Source organism: Halichoeres trimaculatus, unplaced genomic scaffold (genome assembly GCF_033239565.1).
Source record: "Halichoeres trimaculatus isolate MK-OKI-2021-1 unplaced genomic scaffold, fHalTri1.1 fHalTri1_scaffold_10, whole genome shotgun sequence".
Classification (NCBI taxonomy): domain Eukaryota; kingdom Metazoa; phylum Chordata; class Actinopteri; order Labriformes; family Labridae; genus Halichoeres; species Halichoeres trimaculatus.
In genome coordinates this window covers 16,176,941-16,198,239 of record NW_027437187.1, presented here as the reverse complement: position 1 = coordinate 16,198,239, position 21,299 = coordinate 16,176,941, and the positions used below count along the sequence as shown (strand labels likewise).

Sequence of the window (21,299 nt, the reverse complement as noted above, 5' to 3'; positions counted from 1 at the left end):
CAGCTTCACAGTTTAGCTTAAAGGGGTTTGTGCTACACCCCTCACGTGAACACTCATGGGCTGTGGATGTTGATTCACAGCCCTTTCTCCAGAACCGTGACCTCTCTCCTTACCTGCAGCAGAGACTCTGCCTTCCCCAGGGCCTTGTCAGTCTCAGATAGCTGCTCCTCCAGCTCCGTCCCATGACGATCCTGGCTCTGGAGCTCCGCCTTCATCACGTCGAGGGACTCCTCCGGTCTGCTGGCTTTCCCTTCAGCCTGGCTCTCCCTCTGGATTTCTTGTTCCAGCTGAGCAGAGCGCACGGAGAACTCGTGAAGCCGCCGCCCGCAGTCATCCAACTGTGCGTGTAGCTCCCCCAGCTTCCTCCTCATTCCTCGCTCCCTCTCCACCTCCTCCTGAAGCTCCTCCTCCCAGTACTGTTCGTGGGCTAGCTCGGCCTGGTTGCGCCGCAGCGCTAGTTCCAGAGCATCCATCTCTTCTTGTAAGCGAGCATCGGAAAGAGGTGAAGGACACGGGGATGGGTAGGGACGCTCCCGAGAATGTGACTCCCTCTCTAGAGCTTCTAGTTGGGCCTCGAATGCCCTCAGTCTCTCCTGTTGCTGCAGAACCTTTCTGAAGACTTCCTCTTTGGATGGGCCTAAAGTTGGGGATGGAGAGGGCGATGGCACATGAGAAGAAACAGGACTGGGAGAAGGGGAGGGAGAGGCCCTTTGTTCTGGAGAGTCCCGAGGAGATCTCTTAAACTGTTTGGCTTTGGTTCTAGGAGAGGTGGATGGCCCCAGACTAAAGGTGAGGGCTTTCTTGGGCTGGTTGCGTTTTGAAGGCTCTGGCTCAGGGTGCTTGGGCAGAGGGAGGGGAGTTGGTCTGTCTTGTTTTGAGCTTGGACTGTCGCTGCTACTTGGACCTGTACGGCGCAGGAAGAACTGAACCTCACTGCCATGCTGGCCCAGCTTAGCCAGAGACTCCAGAGGCCTTTCTGTGGCCGACAGCTGCCTCTCTGAATCTCTGAGACGCTGGATCAGGACGTAACGGCCTGTTTGACCTGTGGAAACATGGAATACGTGTCATAAAAATGGTCACAACAACACTCCCAAAGCAGAGTCATCTTGCACTAAAAAACCAGACAGTTACTACAAGAAGCTTGAAAAGTTTTCCTCTTTAACCTTCAGCGCAGTTTAAAAAGTTAGTTTGACTCCTCCCACTGCTTCTACGCAAGTTATACTGAGTGAACAAATGACTTCAGTGGCATTACGATGATGCTGATACCTCTAAATCTCTTCCTCTGAGGAAAGGAAGAAAAAGCTGCTGTGCAAGACTCGCACGACAAGTTAAAAAATGTTCAAATAAACTCAAGTTTCCACAAGGACCTTGAAATTAGGACAAACCCTCCCTAATGACTTGGCAGGCAGCTCACTCATGGAAGGAGGAGAGCACTAATTCTGGGTTTATGTTGCAGCTGCAGTGTATGGCTTTAATATAGCTGGAGGCCAAGAGACCATAGAGCCGACCCAACCCCAGACTGACCCCCTGACAATCCAGCAAAATCCTCGATTTGGGTCAGTTAAGAACTCAAAGGTAGGTGTCGTCCTGGATTTCTGAAACTGTGGCGAGTACAGATACTGTTTGTTTTGATCCTCTCTGCAGACCAGGCTGTTATCTAATCACTGAAAGCCCCATTAGATAAACTCTCAGGCAAACAAACAAAGTGGAAAAGTAGAAGCAGCCGTGGAACAAGCTTCTTAACACCGTGTTGTGTTGCAGGTACTCACCGATAGCCTGAGCCAGAGCTATGACCACATCCTGACAAGATGTCTCCTCCGACAGGCCGCACACCACCCGCACCACTCCGTCCACCCACACTTTGAGCTCCATCTGGACCACGTAGGATGGAATGAAGGGTTAGATGGTCTTCAAATCACTTCAGATCACTTCAGCTGTGCTCCGGCTGACTCAACGCAGCATGGCACTGGCTCTGAAAGACAAGAAAGAGAGACATGTTGATAAAATAATTCAAGATTCAGCCATGAATGCTGTTTTTCTGTCCTGCACTCTTGGGTCCAACTAAAAAAGACACCATACTGACTTTTTACAGGCTGCACTGAGCTGTGAACCATGATGCAATCCTACCATAACCTATGACACAACTTGTTGCTGCCAATAACAAATAAAGAGGAAAAAAACACCAGAGGCGGTCACATGGCGCCATGACTTGTTTGCCACCATGTTGAAATACCTGTCTATATAAAACAAGACAGACGTCACTGCTGTTCTCTGCTGAGCGAGAACATCACTGAACTGTACATTTCCAGTACAGCAGCCAAGAGGTGGTGTGGTGTAATATTTTGAGGTTCCTAACGGTTATTTAAGAGTCCCAGCAGTATCTCGTGGACCTGGGAGCATAAATGCCAATCTGTAACCCAATTAAACGCTCTGCTGCCCTCCTTCAAAGCCGTTATGATAGCTTACCGCCGAGGGGAACGGACAGGGGAAAGTGGAGCAGCTCAAGTGTGTCTGTGTTTTGGGAGAGGGTGTTTGTGCGGGTAGAAATACACAGAAACACGGCAGGAGAGGTTGAACAAGTGCACGCGCATATGTGTGTGTGTGTGTGTGTGTGTGTCCCTCAGTTTGATCCTCCTCAGCAGGACCAGAACTGGGTCTCATCAGACTTCAGAGAGCAGATCAGCAGGTAGGCTAACAGGCGTCTAGGCAGCAGGTCTAACCTAAATGAATATCGTTACCCAGGCCTCCCTCTGCCAGGCTGTATTTTTACAGCTCAGCTTCAAAACAAAGTAATAAAATACCGCAGTGCTCATAAAAAGTGAAATGCCCCTGGGCAGAGGCAGAATTATCTATAGACGTTGGCACACTCAGTGAAACTTTGTAGCCTAGGTAGGTAAAAGACAACTCTTCACCCACAGTCAGACAGATGGTGTTCCCTTTCTCTCTGTCTCTCTGGTTCTCAATGGGAGGTGTTTAAAGCTGAGCCCCGCCATTATCTTGCCCCTCATTCAGCGCCTGGCTCTGCTCCACTGGCTGCCTATAGGGAGCTGCTTTGGAGGAATGCACTGACTTCATCTGCCAGCCGGAAGAATTCCTGCTTTTCTTAACAAAGCCCTCACCCCTCCAACCCTTCACCCCTCCTCTCCATGCCCCTCTACTGCTGACCTGGCTGCCCCGCGCCACCACTACTTCTTTGCTGTTTGGACGCCAAACACCAACTAGGCTGGGGTGCGACAGCCTATCTGATGTGGCAACAACATCACACAGAACAGCTTCGGGGTGACAGCGCGCACAGAGACTGAACGAGATCACACGAAACAAGCGGGAGACAGAGAAATATGATCACATGTGGTCGAGATTCTTTTGAACCATGCGAGCGAGGTGATTTCATTTTGATATGAAAAGGGAGTGCTGTCGACATCAAACCCTGTAACTTTGAACTCATAAGACATGTCAATATTTCTTTTTGAGAGGGTACAAAGTGTGCTGTGTTGCAAGACATAATTAAGCCTAACTGGTTGAGTCACAGAGTGAGTAGATAATCATTTACTTTAGCTATTTTCCTCTAGGCATTTTTTAAAACATGCAATGAGGAACAGGAAGAAACATATTTAGAACTTGAAACTTTGCGCAGTGGAATGCTACCTCACAGGCTCCGACAAATGGAAATATCACAAAGCTGGGATTAGAGCTGAAACGATTCCTTGAATGATTCGAGGTACTGGATAACAAAAAATACTTGAGTAATTTTCTCCGCCTCGAGGAATCATTTGATTTTAAAAAGGATCAAAGAGTGGTATTTCAAATAGAGCTGAGGCCATATTAAGAGAGTTTTCAGACCCCTCAAGCTGCCTCTTATACAAAATAGCAACTAGCAACAAATCTAGCTTTTTTTCTGGAGTTTGGAGACTGATGGGTCATTCTACGAAACGGGTGCTATTTGGGTCCGCAACATCTGATGAGATGTAAAAGGCACAAAAAAGTGTCAAAGTGTGTTGACAAATTTTGGAGCTACCAAAGCAAGTGCTGTTATTCACATGCTGAATCAGAAAATTCTATTTATTAAAGAGAAACATTTTCAATTGAAAAATAACTGCTGTTCAACTAAACAAAAATGTATTTTATCCGATTTCTCGATTAATCGATGGGATTTTCAGTAGAATACTCGAATACTAAAATATTCGATAGCTGCAGCCCTAGCTGGGATAGAGTCAACTTTTCATTTTTGGTAAATACGTTCCTGTCTGCATGTAGAGGAAAACTAAGCCCTGTACCTCACTCATGGTACATCAGATCAAGTCTTCTGTGTATGTCCAGGTTTCTATGTACCATAACGATCTCATTAAAAACAAACACACAAACATCTTGCAGCTAAGAGTGTCACTCTCCCATGATGCTCAGTTCTCGTCCCTCCTGGCTGCTGAAATGTGATCATCTGCACTAACAGGAAACAAACAGGCCTGTGCGTCTCAGGTTGCTGTCTATTCTCTTTGTCACAGGCACAACAACACCGAGAAACAGACATCCGCCTGACCCCGCTCCTTTTCACAGCACAGCTCCAGAGTCCTGTGTCACTTCTTGCTGACAAAAAAAAAAACAAAAAAAAAACAGGTGCAGGAGAGACTCCTCACCTTTGTGGAGTGTGAGGATCATGAAGCAGAAGCACAACAAAGAATGAAAACAGCAGCAGTTAAGGCTGAAATAATGTCAGAAATATTCCAAAAGCCAAACACGCTGTCAGTCAACACATTTGCCATCCAAAAAGGAGGGTGACTCTGAGTCAACATGCAAATATGGTCGACAAACACAGGCTGCAGAGAGCTTTGCGCATGTTTAGAGTCAATGCACGCACACACTCATACCCAAGTTGCTGGAGTGTTCCAAAACAAATGACTTTATAATGAAACACATCTCAGAGCTTCCCCCTTTAACCTCAGGTCGACCCCACCTGTCCATAAACATCCCACTCTAGCTCACACTTTCACCCTCACCCCCTCCCACTCAAGTAAACAACACAGTTTCAGCTGAAACTCTGAGCTCAGGCTGTTATGGTTTTCTCACAGAAGAGATCAAGATAATGTTAAACCACTTCAGAGGTTATCAGCCAAGCAAAGCATTGAAATATCTCCCACTCAAGGCTCTGACACAAAAACATCCTTAAAAAATGAGATTATTAGATGATAACTTTCATACAGAAAACACACTAGTCAAACTGTCTGACGAAAGGCAGAGAAAGAGGGACAGACGTGGAGCAAGTGGAAGAGGGAGAGGGTAAATGTGGGAAGAGACGTCTGACAGATAGAGAGTGGTAAAGAAAGGAGCAATGATTGGAGCCATGTGCCCTTCCCTCTCTCTGCTCTCTCATCATCACTCACCCGTCCGGCTAACCCTCTCTGCGTCTTTCATCAGCCTGTCTCTGCCTCCTTCTGTCTCTCCTCAATAACAGCCCGCGTTGAGTTAGGCTGGAGGCAAAAGTGGTTAACAGCAGCACAGCCCGGCAGACTCTGAGCACGAGTCGGCTCGTCTGTGTGACACGCTGCGTGAGCAACAGAGCCGGGCTGTCAATAGACGGGCCTTTTTTGGTTAAGCTTACCAAAACTACATCTGTCCATAAACTACTGCACAGAACGGGGGAGAACAGATCATTTTCTGTGTTATTCCCATTTTAGATATGACTACATCGCTAAACAATTTAAAAAACATCTAACATCTGCCTCTGATAGGACTCTAGTGGGAGACACCCACTCTCCTCTTTCTTTTTTTGTGGTTTCTCACACAAGAGGATCAAAAAATCCAATACATGCACAAATGCACTGTAGAAGCACTCATCCATTGCAATAAACACACTGACTCAAGATTTTCTTTTCAGTATTTCAAAAGATTCATTCCTGTAAGTTAAAGCAGCCTTTAAGAGGAATTAAACTTAGTAGTGAAATTCCGATGAAGCCAATAACTGTACTGTAGCGCCTCAACACCTGAGCCCTAAGGCTACATGAAGGGCATTCTTTCTGGGTGTGTAACACACAAGAATGTGTATGTGCAAGAGAAATCATGCAGTGGTCAAAGGTTGCTTTGCATTTATTCAAGTAAAAGATTGTATCTGTTAGTGTGTTTGCAGGCAGACATGCCATGAAGGCCTATCTTTATGAGGGCTTGGTTCAGCCCAGAGTGATAACTGTGCTATCTCTGCAGCAACAGGAGTCCAAGGAACAATAGCAGGAGAGCACATGACATGTTGCCTCTGACCTGAAGCCCTGACAAGTACACAAATAGAGAAATACAACAAGTGTAGACAAACAGTTTTCCAGCAAACAAGAGAAAATAAGGCCCTGGTTCAGGCTGGATGAAGTTTACATAATATGTGAGACACTGCTGTAGGAGAACAATAAACAGTGCTCTGAGAAGCTGTGTCCTCTGTGCCACTCCGGTCCAGGTTGGCAGACGCACAAAAACACTCAAAGAGCCTGTAACGCGCTGGCACCGAGCAGCATGGTCTCATCTGTACTGCAGAGATGCTATTGTTGTTCTGGTTCCACACTCAGCGGACAGTGTTGCCTCTTTTGTGGCCCCTGGCATCGCCGGGTCGCCTCGCCAGCTTTTTAGTGCCGCTCTGCCCTATCCACATGTTACCCCTGATAAAGCCACTAAAAGAGGGGAAAAGACACTTTCTCGTGTCCTCCCATGCCTTATGTTTTGCATTGTTAGTCCTCCTCCCTCGTCTTCGTCATCTGGCGCTTCAGTGTCAGCACAGTTTATGTGGATAAAGACCGATGAGACTGTAAACAAACAAAAGTCTTTAACGGGCCTGTAGTTAAGAACAGCAGAATAATTAATCGCTATGGTGGAAAATTATCATTTCCCCCCTGAAAGTTGAGCTGCTGGAAATCTTTTGATGAATCACAGGAGTATTCTCTGTCACTTCTTCACTACTGAGGAAGAAATGTCTCACTCATCGCTGCTTGTGCACTTGCTGTAAGAGTGTGTTCCTTTAAATAAACACACACATATTTCAACTCGCTTAAACATTTAAAAACACAAAAATACTTCACCAGCTTCTTATTTTAAAGATGCTATGAGGAGGATCTGTTTTGATTGCACTCCCTTGCCACCTTGTGGCCAGGAGTCTCTGCACACTATCGTAAATTACTTTTAGTGAAGCGTGTGTTTGTTTGGAATCAAATGGAGAACGGATGAAAACAAATTTTCTTTGTTCAAGACAACTTTTTACTAGATACAATGCACTGAGGTAAGGTATTTATCAGTATAGCTACATAGCGATATGGTTTGAAACATGACATCAAGCAAACAGTGTAGCAGACAGCTATATGTTAGCCCGGTGCTCCGACTTATCAGTAGGCTAACATGACAACAAGTAAATGATTTCAGTTTGTAAGTAGTTTAGTAGCTATTTATATTTAGCGCAGCTTGATGTGTAATGTTAGGAAATCCTGGTTAGCTATGTCCTGCCAGTCATCTACCAAACAGAGCTAACATAACCTCTCTCTTCATTTTATTGATAGACTCTCAAGTCTGAACAGACCACTGCAGAAAAACTGCTGACGGTGGGTTGGAATGGACATTATCACAAACAGCTTAGCCCCTGTGTTATAGAGTGATACAGCCCAAGCTAAAGGCTAATTAGCTGTACCACTCCCTCATTTATCTTTCTTTTGCTCCTCTGTCCTTTTTCTGTCTGACAGTTAGGCTCCTGTGTCCACCATCACGACAAAATTAGTCATAAAAATCATTTTCTGCAAAAAAAACCCCACAGATCTCTGTGTTTAATCTCTTCTCACGACTAAACTTTTGCGTGGTGTTGTCATAGAGACCTAGACGTGCTGTAAATCAGTCCAGTCCTTGTTGACCTGAACTAAAAGCTAAGAAGTAGCAACTTAAAATAACCTGTAAACTGCAATATTGGCGCCAATAATCTCATTTTAAAGTGTGGATTATGATCAGGCATATATCTAGAAGGGAGACTTTTTCAATGTGAATTTTTCAACGCTGGACAGAACAACCTCAGTGGTATGAAAAGCAGCTGACTAGGTGTGAACAAAACATCAGTATCCATACAGTGACCATAAATATGTCAAAAACAGAATGAATGAGGCTCCCTCTCACATCACTCTTATTGCACCTGCTTCTCTTAATAATTTTCAAAGATCAAACCCCTTCCAGGAGCTAAGGTTGCTTCAGTGATTAAACCGTGCTATTCAAAACATCTGCACAAGTCAGCATCAACTTAGTCCTCGGGCACAAAAGGAAGATATTTGATGATCTGCTTTTGATCATACCTCTGTCAGATCTTCGTCCAAATCCGTCCTGAAGTAAGTGATGCTTTCTAAATTCTACAAGCGCCGTCACTGGCTCCCAAATCACCATAACTTCCATGCAGAAGCTATTATCAGCGAGGCTCCTGGGACTGTGGTCAGGGAGCAGGGAGTGGTCCACTTGGCACATGAGAAAACAAGAGCTAAGATCTGAGAGCTTTCATCGGCTGACATTTAAGCGTAATAACTTTTCAATGTAAACTCACAAAGGAGAGCTTTTGCTTTTATAGTATGTGACAAGGCAGTAAAATGTAGGACAATAATAAAGTTGCTGCTGGATGGCTTAGTGTGTCTGGGAGGTGTTAACAAAACATCAAACAGCAGCCTATTCACTTTGTAGTGCATGAAAAAACATCTGAAGCTCTACTTTTACAAAGAAAACTGGGTTATGTGTGTTTTTGTTTGGGCTGCTGAGATAAAACTTTGTTTCTTATGCGGCATTAGCGCATACATATGTCATAAACTGTTTGTTTTACTCTTGACAGTGACGGTGCTGCTCCCTCTTCCTCAAAGCAGAAGGCCAGGCTGCAGGCTCTTCAGACATACTGCTTGTTAATTAGACTGAACGGTTGCCTGGTTTCCCACTAACGCTGCTTCACTGAAGCTTCAACACACCTGATGAATAATGCATTTTTCACAGCACATTAATTTGGCTTTTTTTTTTTTTTTCTCAGAACAAAATCCAAATGCTTGTGACCGACCAGCTCTTTGGATATGTCCCCTGTCCGCCTGTGTCTCTTCACTATTGACATGCTAATGACTCAGCGTGGAGGAATCAGAAACAGCACTAATAAGCTTTAGTCGTCATACTGGCATACAGGGATCTGACGCTGCAGCCCTTCTCAGTTATAATGATTGGCTCGTCCAAGTGTGAAATACCAATGAGCGGGGATCAGCGGTTCATTAATACAGGGGACACCTTTGCCTCTGAGTCAAGGACGAATATGAGCAGTGATACCTCGTATGTGGAAATACAGACTTTCTATTAAAAGATTGCAAATGTAAATCTCTCACCGGCTGGACAAATAGGCTCATTTACACCAACATCTCATGTCTATTCACCCACAAACAGGCTGTGTGATGGCAGTGCATGCGTTTGATAAGGGAGGTTCAAAGGTTCATGTGGATTATTACAGAAACCTGAAAAGGATCATGACATGGTCATTCACAGTCTGCCCATCACCTGTGGCTGTCACTGCCTCTCCAGTCACACTGTGTAAAACAACACTAAGTGTGAAATCCCAGTCATCATGAATCACCGGCAGCACTCACCATCCAGATGGTAGCCTTTGCCTGAGCCACTGGAAAGATGGGGAGGGAAGAAGGTGTGAAAAATAATATTTATCTTGTTTCAATCCTAAAAAATGCTTTGGAAGTAGGTTATGCTTTTGTTCACCCTGACACACTTCTGAATGCCTTTGAAAGTAATGACACTCCAGTGGACACAATAGTTCACTCAGCCACAATAAAACAACACTACATTATTCATCCCACTGGCTGACTTACTCATACCTGGTTTGTCAGTCACTTGTTCACTTCAGCTCCAGAACGGAGCGTAGGTGAGTACATTAGAGACCAGGAATTTGTTCGCTGACTCATGTGTCCGCCTACAGAACCGGCAGCCAGTGGCCAGAATGATAATGCAGGATTGCACATAGTCACAGTAAAGCCGGACAGAGCTGGTCGCTGCTGAGGGCTCAGCTCAGGATGAGTGGTTTGGCTGCCTGCAGGCTGAGCCCAGCAAGCACAGGAGTTTATATTGTTGGGTGAGCCAGAGAAGAAGGGTCTCAGACTGCTGATAGGCACCCACGTGTAATTATATACTGCCTGGCCTGACTCAGCAATGCTCGCAAGGGAAGAGGGACATCACTCTGTTCCCAGTCAGACTCACACAACATATGCAGATTGTGCAAACAGATTGTGCAGTAAGTCAAAAAAGAACCCACAGCGTCAGTTGTCTTGCAATCAAACAATATGTCATGTCAGGCAAGAACACAGACAGCAGACAGGCTGTCTCAAACTTAACGATGATGCTCAATTTAAGCAAAAGCAACATGCGAGTGTAAAAGCAAACCCACTCATTTAAGGGATGCAATTCACATGCTTCCCAAGTGGAAATTAGTAGCTTTAAATTTACCAGCTCGTGCTATTTCAGGTTGCAGGTGCATGTGAGGGTGCTCAGCTCTTGCTTCCTGCTTGCGTGCATGCATGTGTCATTGAGGAGTCAGCAGTGCCACGGCCTCCAGTGTCACACGAATGAAGCAGAACTCATTAGTAATTTAAAGGGCGCTTCCATGTCTGCTCATATCAATTATTCACTCCAAGTTTTTTTAGGTTCTTTGACTTCTTATATTCTCAAAGCACAATCAAAAGTGAGGCCTCAAAATGTGGCAAGAAAGCATAAAGACAGGCACTTCAATCCAAGCAACTGTGTGTAATTTAATTCATAGTCAAAACTCCTTTGAACTGTGGAGGTTTTATTGCAAGGCTACTTTCTCAGTGACTGAGACTTGTGTTGCTGTTTCATCACATTTTAATCCCATGCAATCCATGATGCAATATACACTTGAAGCCCTCATCTGAGCTGAAGGGAATATTGCCTTTAGCATGCCCAAGGAAACATATACCAAATATTTTTTTTCTGCGGAGAGTGGCAAACAAGGACGTCAGAGGGACAAACCTTTATCATCTACTCACAGGTAGCTTAGTCCTAGATTAGGAAGCTATCAATCCATGGTCGACCAGGTGCACATTCCTGTGCAGAGCTGGATGATGTTACACCAAAAAAATATGAGTCCAACATAAAGAAACTTGGCTCCAACAGCTGAACGAATGTTTTCCTAGATGAAAGTGAAGAGTTCCACCTGGTTTCTTCAAAAGACATCAATCTGAGGTCACGGACGTTTCATGGGAAGTTCAAAAACTACAACTACAGCTAATAGGATCCATTCACTCCTGGGTTCTATTAGTTTCACCTTGAAAACCGAAACCGAGTCTCTGGCTTTGACATTCCTGGAAAAAAACTATGTGGAAGTTTTGAGAGAAAGCCACAGGTTGTTCGGATTAGCATGTGACTCCTTTGCTAAGGTCGCTCTAAAACATCCCTACACACACCCACCTAATATTTACAAAGGGAGTTCCAACATATGAGGTGAGTCAGCTGTGCATGTGTGTGTACGTGTGTGTGTACGTGTGTGTGCATGTGTGTGTTTCAGTATCCTATGGCACCCACCAGGCAGAGTAGATGTTGTCTTTCGTAACCATGCCGGAGATTCATCCCACAAAAATTCTGTTGTGTGCTCTGCGATAAGATCCGCGCTGAGGGGGTTCAAACAGACAAGCACTATGGAATGTGAGCAACGTCATCAAACTAGGAACAATGTTTTGACTTTAGTTAATAATAAAGCCTTTGTGCTGTGAACACACTTCCCTTTCAAACCACTCCACTCGCCTCTGGGTGAAGTTTTATAGTCATATTCTGAATAAACAACTTCTTAAAATATGTGAGACATTATTAGAACAGAGAGTGGAGCTGAGCTAACTGGCTGGTTGTTGCAGAAATAGAAAAACAGCCAGACGTGAGGAAGACAAAGGAAAGTCAAAAGATATCATAAGTGAACATGTAAACGGAGGAACAAAGAGAGTACTCACAAAGGTGGTCAGGCAGAGTGCAGCTTGTCCCTACAGGCATCAGTGAGATATTTTGGAGTGTGTTTTTAAAAGCACAAAAGGTGTAGGGGGGGTTTCTAACTGAAACTTCTTGATTGTTAGGGTGTGTCTGACGGGCTGTGAGAGGATACATTCATATGAAGATGGGTCGTACAGATTCTGCATTTGAGATTACTGGTTTCAGCAGTAATCTGGTATCTGTTAGTCATCTGTGTAGTTTTGCCCACTTATGCTTCTCCTAAAAGTCCATGCAGGGAGAAAAGGGAAGGAATGCAAAACATTATAATACAATCCTTGCTTCTACTTGTGACCATCTGACGAAGATTTAGTTTGAACTGATCTCTAAAAATAAATCTACACTCTGAAAGACTGGCTATTAACCCCAACACCATTCTCACTCCTAAAGTTGAAAGCTGTGATGGGAAGTTGTCTGCGGCTCAGAGGCTAAACCATCATGATGGATGATGGAGATACATCTATGGCTTTTCACATTATACCAGAAACAAATCAAAACAGAACTTGACTTTTGTTGACAATTCGAGGTGGAACCAAGTATCATAGAGGAAATGCATTGTTGTCTTAACTCAATCATCATTCACCATTAAAAGCAGGGGTGGCCAACCAGTCAGACACCAAGAGCCACAAAGATGACTGTGGTACTACAGAGAGCCACGTCACACAAAAGGTCTTACAAACACACATCCTCTCACACATAAATGACATAAAATAAAAATCAATGCAATTCCAATATTCAAAGCGAGATTTACTGTGTTTGTGTGTTTAAATTCATGCTAGGGAAGAGAAACTGAAACTTAAGTATCAGTGTGTTCACCCAAATATTGATCAACACTGATCCCAACGTTGGCATCAGTGTATCGATAATTTAGATTGATCAACACACCGCTACTCATACCTCTATATATATTTTTTTTATGAATGGATCGAAGAGCCACACACTGAAAGGCAAAGAGCCACATGCGGCTGGCGAGCCGCAGGTTGGCCACCCCTGGTTTAGAGCTGTCACAGTGTTCCAACACTATACAACACAATAACAGCCTTTTTTTAAACACAAGAATGAAATATTGTTATTGTGCCAACAATCAGCTTACAGTCATAAAGCGTAACTAACTGGTTCGTAGTGGGGGGTGGTAGTGTTTTGTGTGGAGGGAAGGGAGATGAAAGCAAGGTACTCTAACAGCACCCAATAAAAGGTTCCTTTTGAGTTTGGAAGTGTTTTTGGATTTCATTAAAAAGACAAGGTGTTTAGAAGACAGCAGTAACCTAAAAATAAGGCAGTTTCACTGTTCACCCAGCATTACTTTCACCATAAGAAAGTAACATGTATTTGTTTTGCCAGCCTTTGAATAGGCAATGCAACAGAAAGTTTTTCGATTAAGTATTTTTTTTCCTTATAGCCCACTGTATAGCCCAGTATTAGAGTTACACCACCACATAGCACCACAGTTCTGCACAGATTAAGCAAGAAGCTGTGTATTTTGAAGAGGAGCAAGATGATCTATGTTCTTCATTTTAATGCAAGCAGCTGGCTGCTCTTCTAATATCATCCTCTTTTTGTATTTTGGCATACAGATAGAGTAATATAGTCTGTAATAAGGACTTCTGCCTCATAAAACTGTCCCAAAATCACAGCTTGATAACCACAAATTTCCACTTTGCTCTCATTATTTCAGGACTTGGTTCTCAAAATCTCTTTTTTTCTTTCTTCTTCTTTCTTTCTTTGAATTGCCATAATGTATTTTTGTCATCACAACAGAGAAAATCTGAAATTGTGACAGCCTTACTGTTTATCAATTATCCTAGAATCTTTTAAAAAATATTCAGCTTCTACCTTTAGATGATAAACACAATCTTCTGTTCACCCCTAGTCTCATTTTGGAAATGCCTTTAATTTTCCTATCTTTTTAGTCAGTTCCTAGAAAGTCTTTAAGGTTGATACTCAGCCCGTAATGCTCCCATTTGAAGAACACAGGAAGGGTGGAAACTGTTTGTGTTGCACGTGGATCACAAAGCTTAGGGTGGGCCTCTCAATATGCCTGATTTATAGTTTGATGGGGATGTGTCACACACAACTCTTTCTCCCTGTCATTACTCTGAGAAGGAGCAGTGATCACTCCCTACAGTGCAGCTGGGAGGGATGTGTTGACAGTCAAGATGAGTAAGGAAAAGGTAGGAGGGCAGGGCCCAAATTTATGGCTGATTCCCAGTATCCTAGGAGCACCTTTGGGAGTTAGACGGTATATCTAACTAAGCAGTCCCTTCTTTTCCACAAAGCTGCCTTTCACCTCTCTGACTGAAGATCACCAGGGTGATATTTGGCATGGATACACATGCATAAACACACAGCTTAAAACTGACAAGGCCTCTGCTGTGGAGTTTACACATAAGAGATAAGTCGGCTACCCCTCAGGAGGAACAAAGAGAGAGGAGAGAGGGGAGTGATGAAGGGGAGGCTGGAGGAGACAGCATAAACACAAGTGTTTGTTAAAGGGGGGGATTCAGACAGCAGGCAGACAATACATCTGTGATCTGTCGGAGTAACTGGCCATCTCCTACTTTGACAATTCGTCGGGTTTGTCGGTGCAGCAGAGGATCATTCCAGGGAGTTGGTTCACTACATTATCTTCATAACTTTGCCCTGTTTAACCTGAAGCAGACTGTGCTCTACATTTGATAAGAAGCTGGTTTAACAATGCCAAGACACACAAGCAACACAGTAAACTTTGGTCTTGGCACAAATCCCGAGTCTGAGTCAAACTTTGCACCTTAAACTGTAGACAGCAGGGTAACCTGAGTCTGAGACTACGGCTTATCTGTTCATCTCTACGGATGAGAGAAGAGTCCGCTTTGGTCTCTTAGCAAAACTTTTTGTGGTTAAACATGGTGGTCTAAAACAAACACTGACATGCACATGAGGCATCACACACATTCGCACATGATGGCGAAATATTGCGCAATATGTTTCAAGTTCATGACAGAGCACTTTGGGGTCAGGCTGAGCTTTTCCTGGGATGCTTTAGATGCTGGTACACCCATCGTTTATCTGTCCAGAAATTTCCACTGCACTATGCCGTTATTCCAGCAAGTTCGCAGATAACAAAACAATCAAAAATTTGAGAAATTTGTTTGAATTGTTTTCAGCAACTTACATGAAATAGAGTTGATGAAGAACGTATTAAAAATGTTTGGAGTTTTTCTGAAAATGTAATAGTGGAATTGTATCTGATCAAACCATACATTAACTAGTTCACCTTAAATAATACGTTCTTTCCTCGAAAGTGCATGCTCCAACTGTTGCCTTTAACTCAACACTTGCTTGTTTTGCTCCCAATGTGCTTGATCAAAGACATCTACATCCCATGACAGCCTCCACGTCAAACCTCTCAGCGTGAGGGACGAGTCTGTCACATCCACCTGCCTCTCCCCTCTCCTGGCTGTTGATTTAGCTCCTCCGCGGCCCGAGGCAGACATTTTCTCTTTCTTGCTGGCGTCTTGACCCCCCTTCTGGCCCTGTCCGGGGCCCTTGGCTGGGGCACCGCGTTATTTACTGCCCAGGGAGCTCTGTGTGCAGAGAGTCAACACAGCATGGCTGGTTGAACAAGGGAGCAACCTGCTGCTCACACACACACACACACAAAGGCCGAAACACACACAAAAACACACTAACTAAGTCACGTGACAGTCCCAGGGGGCTGGCAGAGATGTTTACCGCGGCACAATCGCTCTACACAGTAGCAGTGAGAGACAAACAGTAAGAGACATCCATAACTCCAGCAACTATAACCTGCCAGTAGTTTCAAACTGTTCGAACAAAAGAGGGAATACAGAGCTTTAAGTTTGATGATGTGACAAAGCAAACAGCCATGAAGGCTACAGGAAGCTTAGTCTGACAAGACATGACAGCTTTCACCCAGGTGATCTTCACAGTCAGCTGGACTCAGTCGGGAACACGTCCTTAGGTGGACTTAGCCCTGAGAGGAAGGTTTAAGCTAGCGTCGGACCTGAGCCTGATGGATGAAATAAGAGAGGCTGAGACATAGGAATCGAATGCTGGTTTATGACCAAAAGCATTCCCTTAAAAGGTTGACAAAAGACAAAAACAAGGTCTTGTAGTTGTCTAAAAACATTCCCCTGAGTGTGTATTCCTCAAACCTCCACTTTGGATCAAAATACTCTGTGTCAGAGCTTCCTGCTGCTCTAAAACACAAAAACACTCATACAGGTATCCTGAAATGTTTTAACACCTAAAAGCAGAACTGTAGAGAAATTCCTTCTCCACATGCCCTCCTTCCTCTCAGTAATTATAGCCTCCCAGCTGACAAACTACAGGTCCTGTTGTGTTTATCTTTGCCTCCTTGGATACGACAGGTGACACGCAGGCCTGGATACACTGGGCTACATGCCAGTCCCTGACTGGTTCTGCTGGCCAAGGACATCTTGGTCTTCCTGGTACAAAAAAAAACACCTGGGAGTGAAAGGGAACAGTCTGAGATTTTACAGAAGGTACTGCCCAGGTACTTTGCAGAAGGGAGATACTGTTATTGCATCACTGAGAACATCCTGCTCAAGAAAAAACATCTCATTCCTCATGGTGAATTCTTAGGGAAAAGTTTGACTTCATAAACTTGGTGAGGATGATTTATTTAGACGAGCGCAGACGGTTTAATAAATTGAAAACTGGGTTGACTTTGGATTGGAAAAAGAAGTGTGTGAGGGAGGATGAGGAAGCCAGTGTGTGTAAGCATGTGTGTGTGTGCGAGAGGGATGTGAATGTGTTGCAAGGAAGGACTGGATCAATCTTTTATCACTGCGGTGTGCTTTCATCCCTAATGGATCCGACATGAGCAGAGCGCAGCACTACCTTCCGTCACATTGCACAGGCGAGGGAGGAAGGACGCACGGAAAGAACAAGTGGGAGCAGGAGAGGTAGAGAGGTAGACGGAGCAACACATGGAAAAGAAGAAGAGAGAGGAAGGGAGGAGAAAGAACACCTTCACAAAAATAATCACAGCCTGAAACATGCAACATTTCATTCTACCATCATGCTTTCGTAGCATTTCCAATTACGTCTGGCCCTGAGTGCATCTGCAGGAGTTGGGAAATAGACCTGATAAGGATGGTGGGAAATTAAGTCACTTCACAGCATGAGGAAGGACTCTGGATATTTCCATCATAACTCCCAGGAGATGTTTGGGTGCACTCTCAGAGGGGATGGACTTGGTTTCCCTGCCATGCCAGCTGAGTGACAGACTGACAAGAGACAGGCTGAAAGACTGACGGATGATTCCGGAGGAAGAGGGGAGTCCATCTGTGTATTCAAGCAGTGAAAGAGCAGTAAAAATAACATTGCAGAGAACAAGGCAGAATGACTCTCAGAGGAGGCTCGGCTCTCTGTGCAGAACAGACTCATTCATGTGATAGAAAAGAAGAAGTATCAAGGCAGCCGGGGAGATCCAAAGAGAGGCAGAGGCACTAACTCAACAGCACCCAAAGACAGTTTACAAGTTTGTGATTAATCATGTGTTCAGGCTGCTGGTAAGCACATCGATATATCCTGGATCTTCAAAGAGAGAGGACACTAGCAGCACCTCTGTACCTGTTACTTGGTTCTGCTTCTGGGTAATACATGAGTTACAACTGGGGATAACACAGGGGTTTAATGCCACATCACATAAAACATGCTCAAGACAAACTTTCAAAAAGTGGTTGCCAATTTGGCCATAGGCATTAGCTTTTAGCTGCCAGACACAAGAACGAAGTTTTTCACTGTTACTCAAGTTGATTTTTATGTTCAAGAAAAGATTTCTTCCACCGCCAAAAAAGATTTTCTCTTCAATTGAATTTTGCTTTAAATCAGTTAGAAGGGCTGGGATGATATGCTTTTCTTGTGATTCGATTCTATTACGATTTTTGGGGTGCGGATTAGGGATAGACGATTATTGGCCGGGTCGATTATCGGGCCGATATTTGGCATTTTGAGGCATATCGGCATCTGCGTTTTGTTTAATCCTACAGCCGATAAGAAACAAATTCAAAACTGCATTGTTGCAGCTCTGATGCAGCCGCTCCGCTGTCTGCAGTCATTACTCAGTCCCCAGCACTGTCCCACCTACAGTACCATCTGATTGGTTACAAGCAGAGCCATGGCTTGGGTAACAGCCAATCAGCAGTGCAGTTATTACAGTTATTGCAGTTACATTGAAATTTTGGAAAACTTTATTTACTGAAGAAAACTTTAGCTATTTATTTTTTATGTTTTAATTTAACTTTATAAAACATGCTGCTAAGGCTGGGAGCTGTTTAATAAACTCATGCTTAAAGTTATTTCAATGAAGTTAAGTGTTGGAGTTTGTATTGTTAAACATTTTGACACCAATATTTGCACTTTAACTGCAAATTAATATTGGCTTCAAATATCAGTTACCGGCCTCCTTGACAACAAATAATCGGTATCGGCCCAGAAAAATCCACATCAGTTTATCTCTAGTGCCGATTTAATTTAAATTGGGATTCTTAGATATTTCTAGTTTTTGCGATTTTTACTTTACTTTTTTAACACCAGACCATGTAAAAAAGCTGAATGATGATGATGTCTACAGACTGTATAAGAAGCCACATTTTCCTAAAAATGCATATCACGTGATTCAGAGAGAAACATTTAGCCCTCTGCTGGAGAAAAGTGGTATTTCTTTCCAGTCTAGCTTATAAACAAAGACTGAAATGAAGAATTTAAACTTGAAAAATTTGTTGTTGTTTTTTTAACAAAGAATCCTGATTTTTATATTGTAAAACAAAAATCCTGATCCATACGTGAATCATTTTTTTTCTCCCACCCCTATCAGTTAGCCTGTATAACTCATTCATTTTCAACAAAAGCATTAAAAGTCAAACTGTTTTTTACAAACTAATCAATAAAAAAATGGGACAATGAAAAAGTGGTCGTCAGATGTCAGTTCCCTAAATGGTCATCTTAGCAGTGTCAGAAGAGTTACGATCGAGCACTAAATGGTGAAAAGAAGAACAAGGTCACTGGGGCTGTGGCACATGAACAACTGCTATCTAGTGCAGGACAATCTGACTTTCAACAAGACTGAGTTTAATTAATTACCAAGAGCTAACTGATATGAATAATTAAATGACAGCCATGTTTAACTATGACGTTTGTCTGAGTCATATTTGTCAAGTCAGTTCGTCCTACAGCCATCTGTTTGTTTTATCATCTTTGTGAAACCAAGTTCACACTGTAGAGCGTGTAAACACAGCTAACACATGAGGTATTACTGTGCAACTCCCACAGTCAGTCAGGAAAAAAATAATCAGCTCCCAGGGGTGAAGGGTTGGAGGGGTTCCCAATCGATGGACCTGATGGGATAACAAATTCAGCCTGCTAATGAGCTCCTAGTCCTACGATCCAACACAATCCACACTGGGAAATGTTAAATGAGATGCTAGCAGTGAATAGTGATGAGTCAATGTTTTAAAAGAGTGGTGCTGCTTTAGACCTGCACAGTGTTGGCATTTGAGATGTGTAGCACGTTAACAGTTAAACGCTGTAGAAACATGCAGAGAGTGAGCTGAACTCTGTCCATGCTCTCCATGAATTAATATTTAATCCTACTGTGGGGAAAAGAGCAGTCTGTGTCACAGATAGTCTGCACTTTTCTCATGCTTCCAGTACAGGAACACAAAATCAGCACATACAAAGTGGAAAGGGAAAAAAAAATGGAGTGAAGTTTCACCCAAACAGGTTTGGGTCCTTTTGTTTAATGCAGGAGAGCACTCGGGTGGTGGGTCTTGTGTCAACAGGTACATGTGAAGACACAGCTAAGCTCCCCAAAGACAAAACACCAGAGATACACACACAGGCTCACACTTATTAATAAAAGGTTAATAGCTGTCTTCACGAACAAGCTCAAACACAGCAAAGCCACAGCCAGATACACACACTTCAGAGAAACTTCCACACACTGTCATTCAAACCGGCAAGGACACATTCAAACAATCCCTGAAAGACGCTCTTCCACTCACCCAGAGAGAGGATTTATTCCTTTCTTCAGTGGTTTTAATTCTCTGTGTCTCCTCTCCACACTCAGGGGGAAATCCTTCACTTTGTCAGAGCAGCAGAGCCGGTTGTGCAGCCGGTGTGCCTGAGAGGCAGCGAATGAGAGAGTGAGAGTGTGCGGAGTGTGCGGGTCCAGCAGAGGTCAGAGGCAGTCAGACGTGGTCAGCGGAGAAATCTAAAGGACGTCTCGGCTCTATTTTGCCGTCCTCTCCTCGCTTGCTGCGTCAGGAATGCACTTCTTCTGGGTGTCCTCTCCCCAGCCAAGATCTGAAAGAGTGCTGGAGTCGTCTCTCCCTCTCTGCCTGTCTCAATCCCTCCTCCTCCTCCTCCTCTCTCTGTCTCTCACCCACACAGAAACACACCCTCTCAGTCACTCCTCTCTTTCTCTCCTCCCACCCTTCCTTGCTGTGCTGACAGATCAGGTACCTCCCACTTTCAGGTAGTTGAAAGCGAGTAGTTTCAGCTTTGTCACTCTCTCACTGTATCAATTTCCTCTGTTATTCTCTTTGTATTCTACGATCTCCTCGGGCACAAAGCACAGTCTGTAATGAAACTTGGAGATAAGACGAGATAAAGTCGAAACTCTTTGCATGCACGTGTATTTACATACGAGGCTCTTCTGTTTGTACAAGCCATAACCTGAGGCATCAGACATCCACCCCCTGGCCTCCGGTCACATGAACAGCTGATTACACAAATGAGTGTGTCAGGTGATTTTCTCTTCCTTTTTCCTGGAATGAGGTCATAGTCCAGCAAACCAGGTGCGTAACGTAGAGACTGCACGTGTGTCTGTTTGAGCTGGACAACGCCCTGTGGGGAAATGACAGAATGAAGCTATCTAAATCTGACCACTCTGTTCCAGAGAGGAACACATACAAAACAAAGGCTTGGTCAAGAGCTACAAGTGCTCCACATTTACTGATAAGACAATGTCACTGTTCTAAAATGTGCTTCCCTCTTCACAACCCCCAACACACACAAACACAGAGCCAAGACATGCGTGACCAATGGGTCTGGCATAACTTGTGGGGGACCCCCATAAGTGGGATGCGCCTCTTTTTTTTCCACACCTCTCTTTTCTCTGCCGTGCCATCACTAACAGCTCCTTTTTACTCTTCTTTTCACAGTACTAAAACCAGAGACTGGAAGCTAAAGAGATACAAAATACCTCCACAAAATTGATTATTAAATGAAACCTTTAATTGCAAATAAGACAGTTA

The 21,299-nt window shown here is 43.9% G+C and overlaps 1 protein-coding gene across 5 annotated transcripts in view; it reads right to left on the bottom strand.

Annotated features, from left to right (window-relative positions):
* Positions 1-21,299, bottom strand: part of rassf7a (Ras association domain family member 7a) — a 40,555-nt gene that overhangs the window by 4,374 nt on the left and 14,882 nt on the right. For 3 of the 5 annotated variants that reach the window (XM_074677710.1, XM_074677714.1, XM_074677712.1), the window contains exons 2-3: positions 1,770-1,972; positions 114-1,042 (exon numbers count right to left, since the gene is read on the bottom strand). In XM_074677710.1, coding sequence (XP_074533811.1) covers positions 114-1,042; positions 1,770-1,872 — 1,032 coding nt within the window. In that variant the 5' untranslated portion in view covers positions 1,873-1,972. Of the gene's footprint in view, positions 1-113; positions 1,043-1,769; positions 1,973-5,375; positions 5,394-20,045; positions 20,403-21,299 lie in introns of those variants that run through there. The other 2 variants (XM_074677709.1, XM_074677713.1) reach the window with 2 other exon arrangements.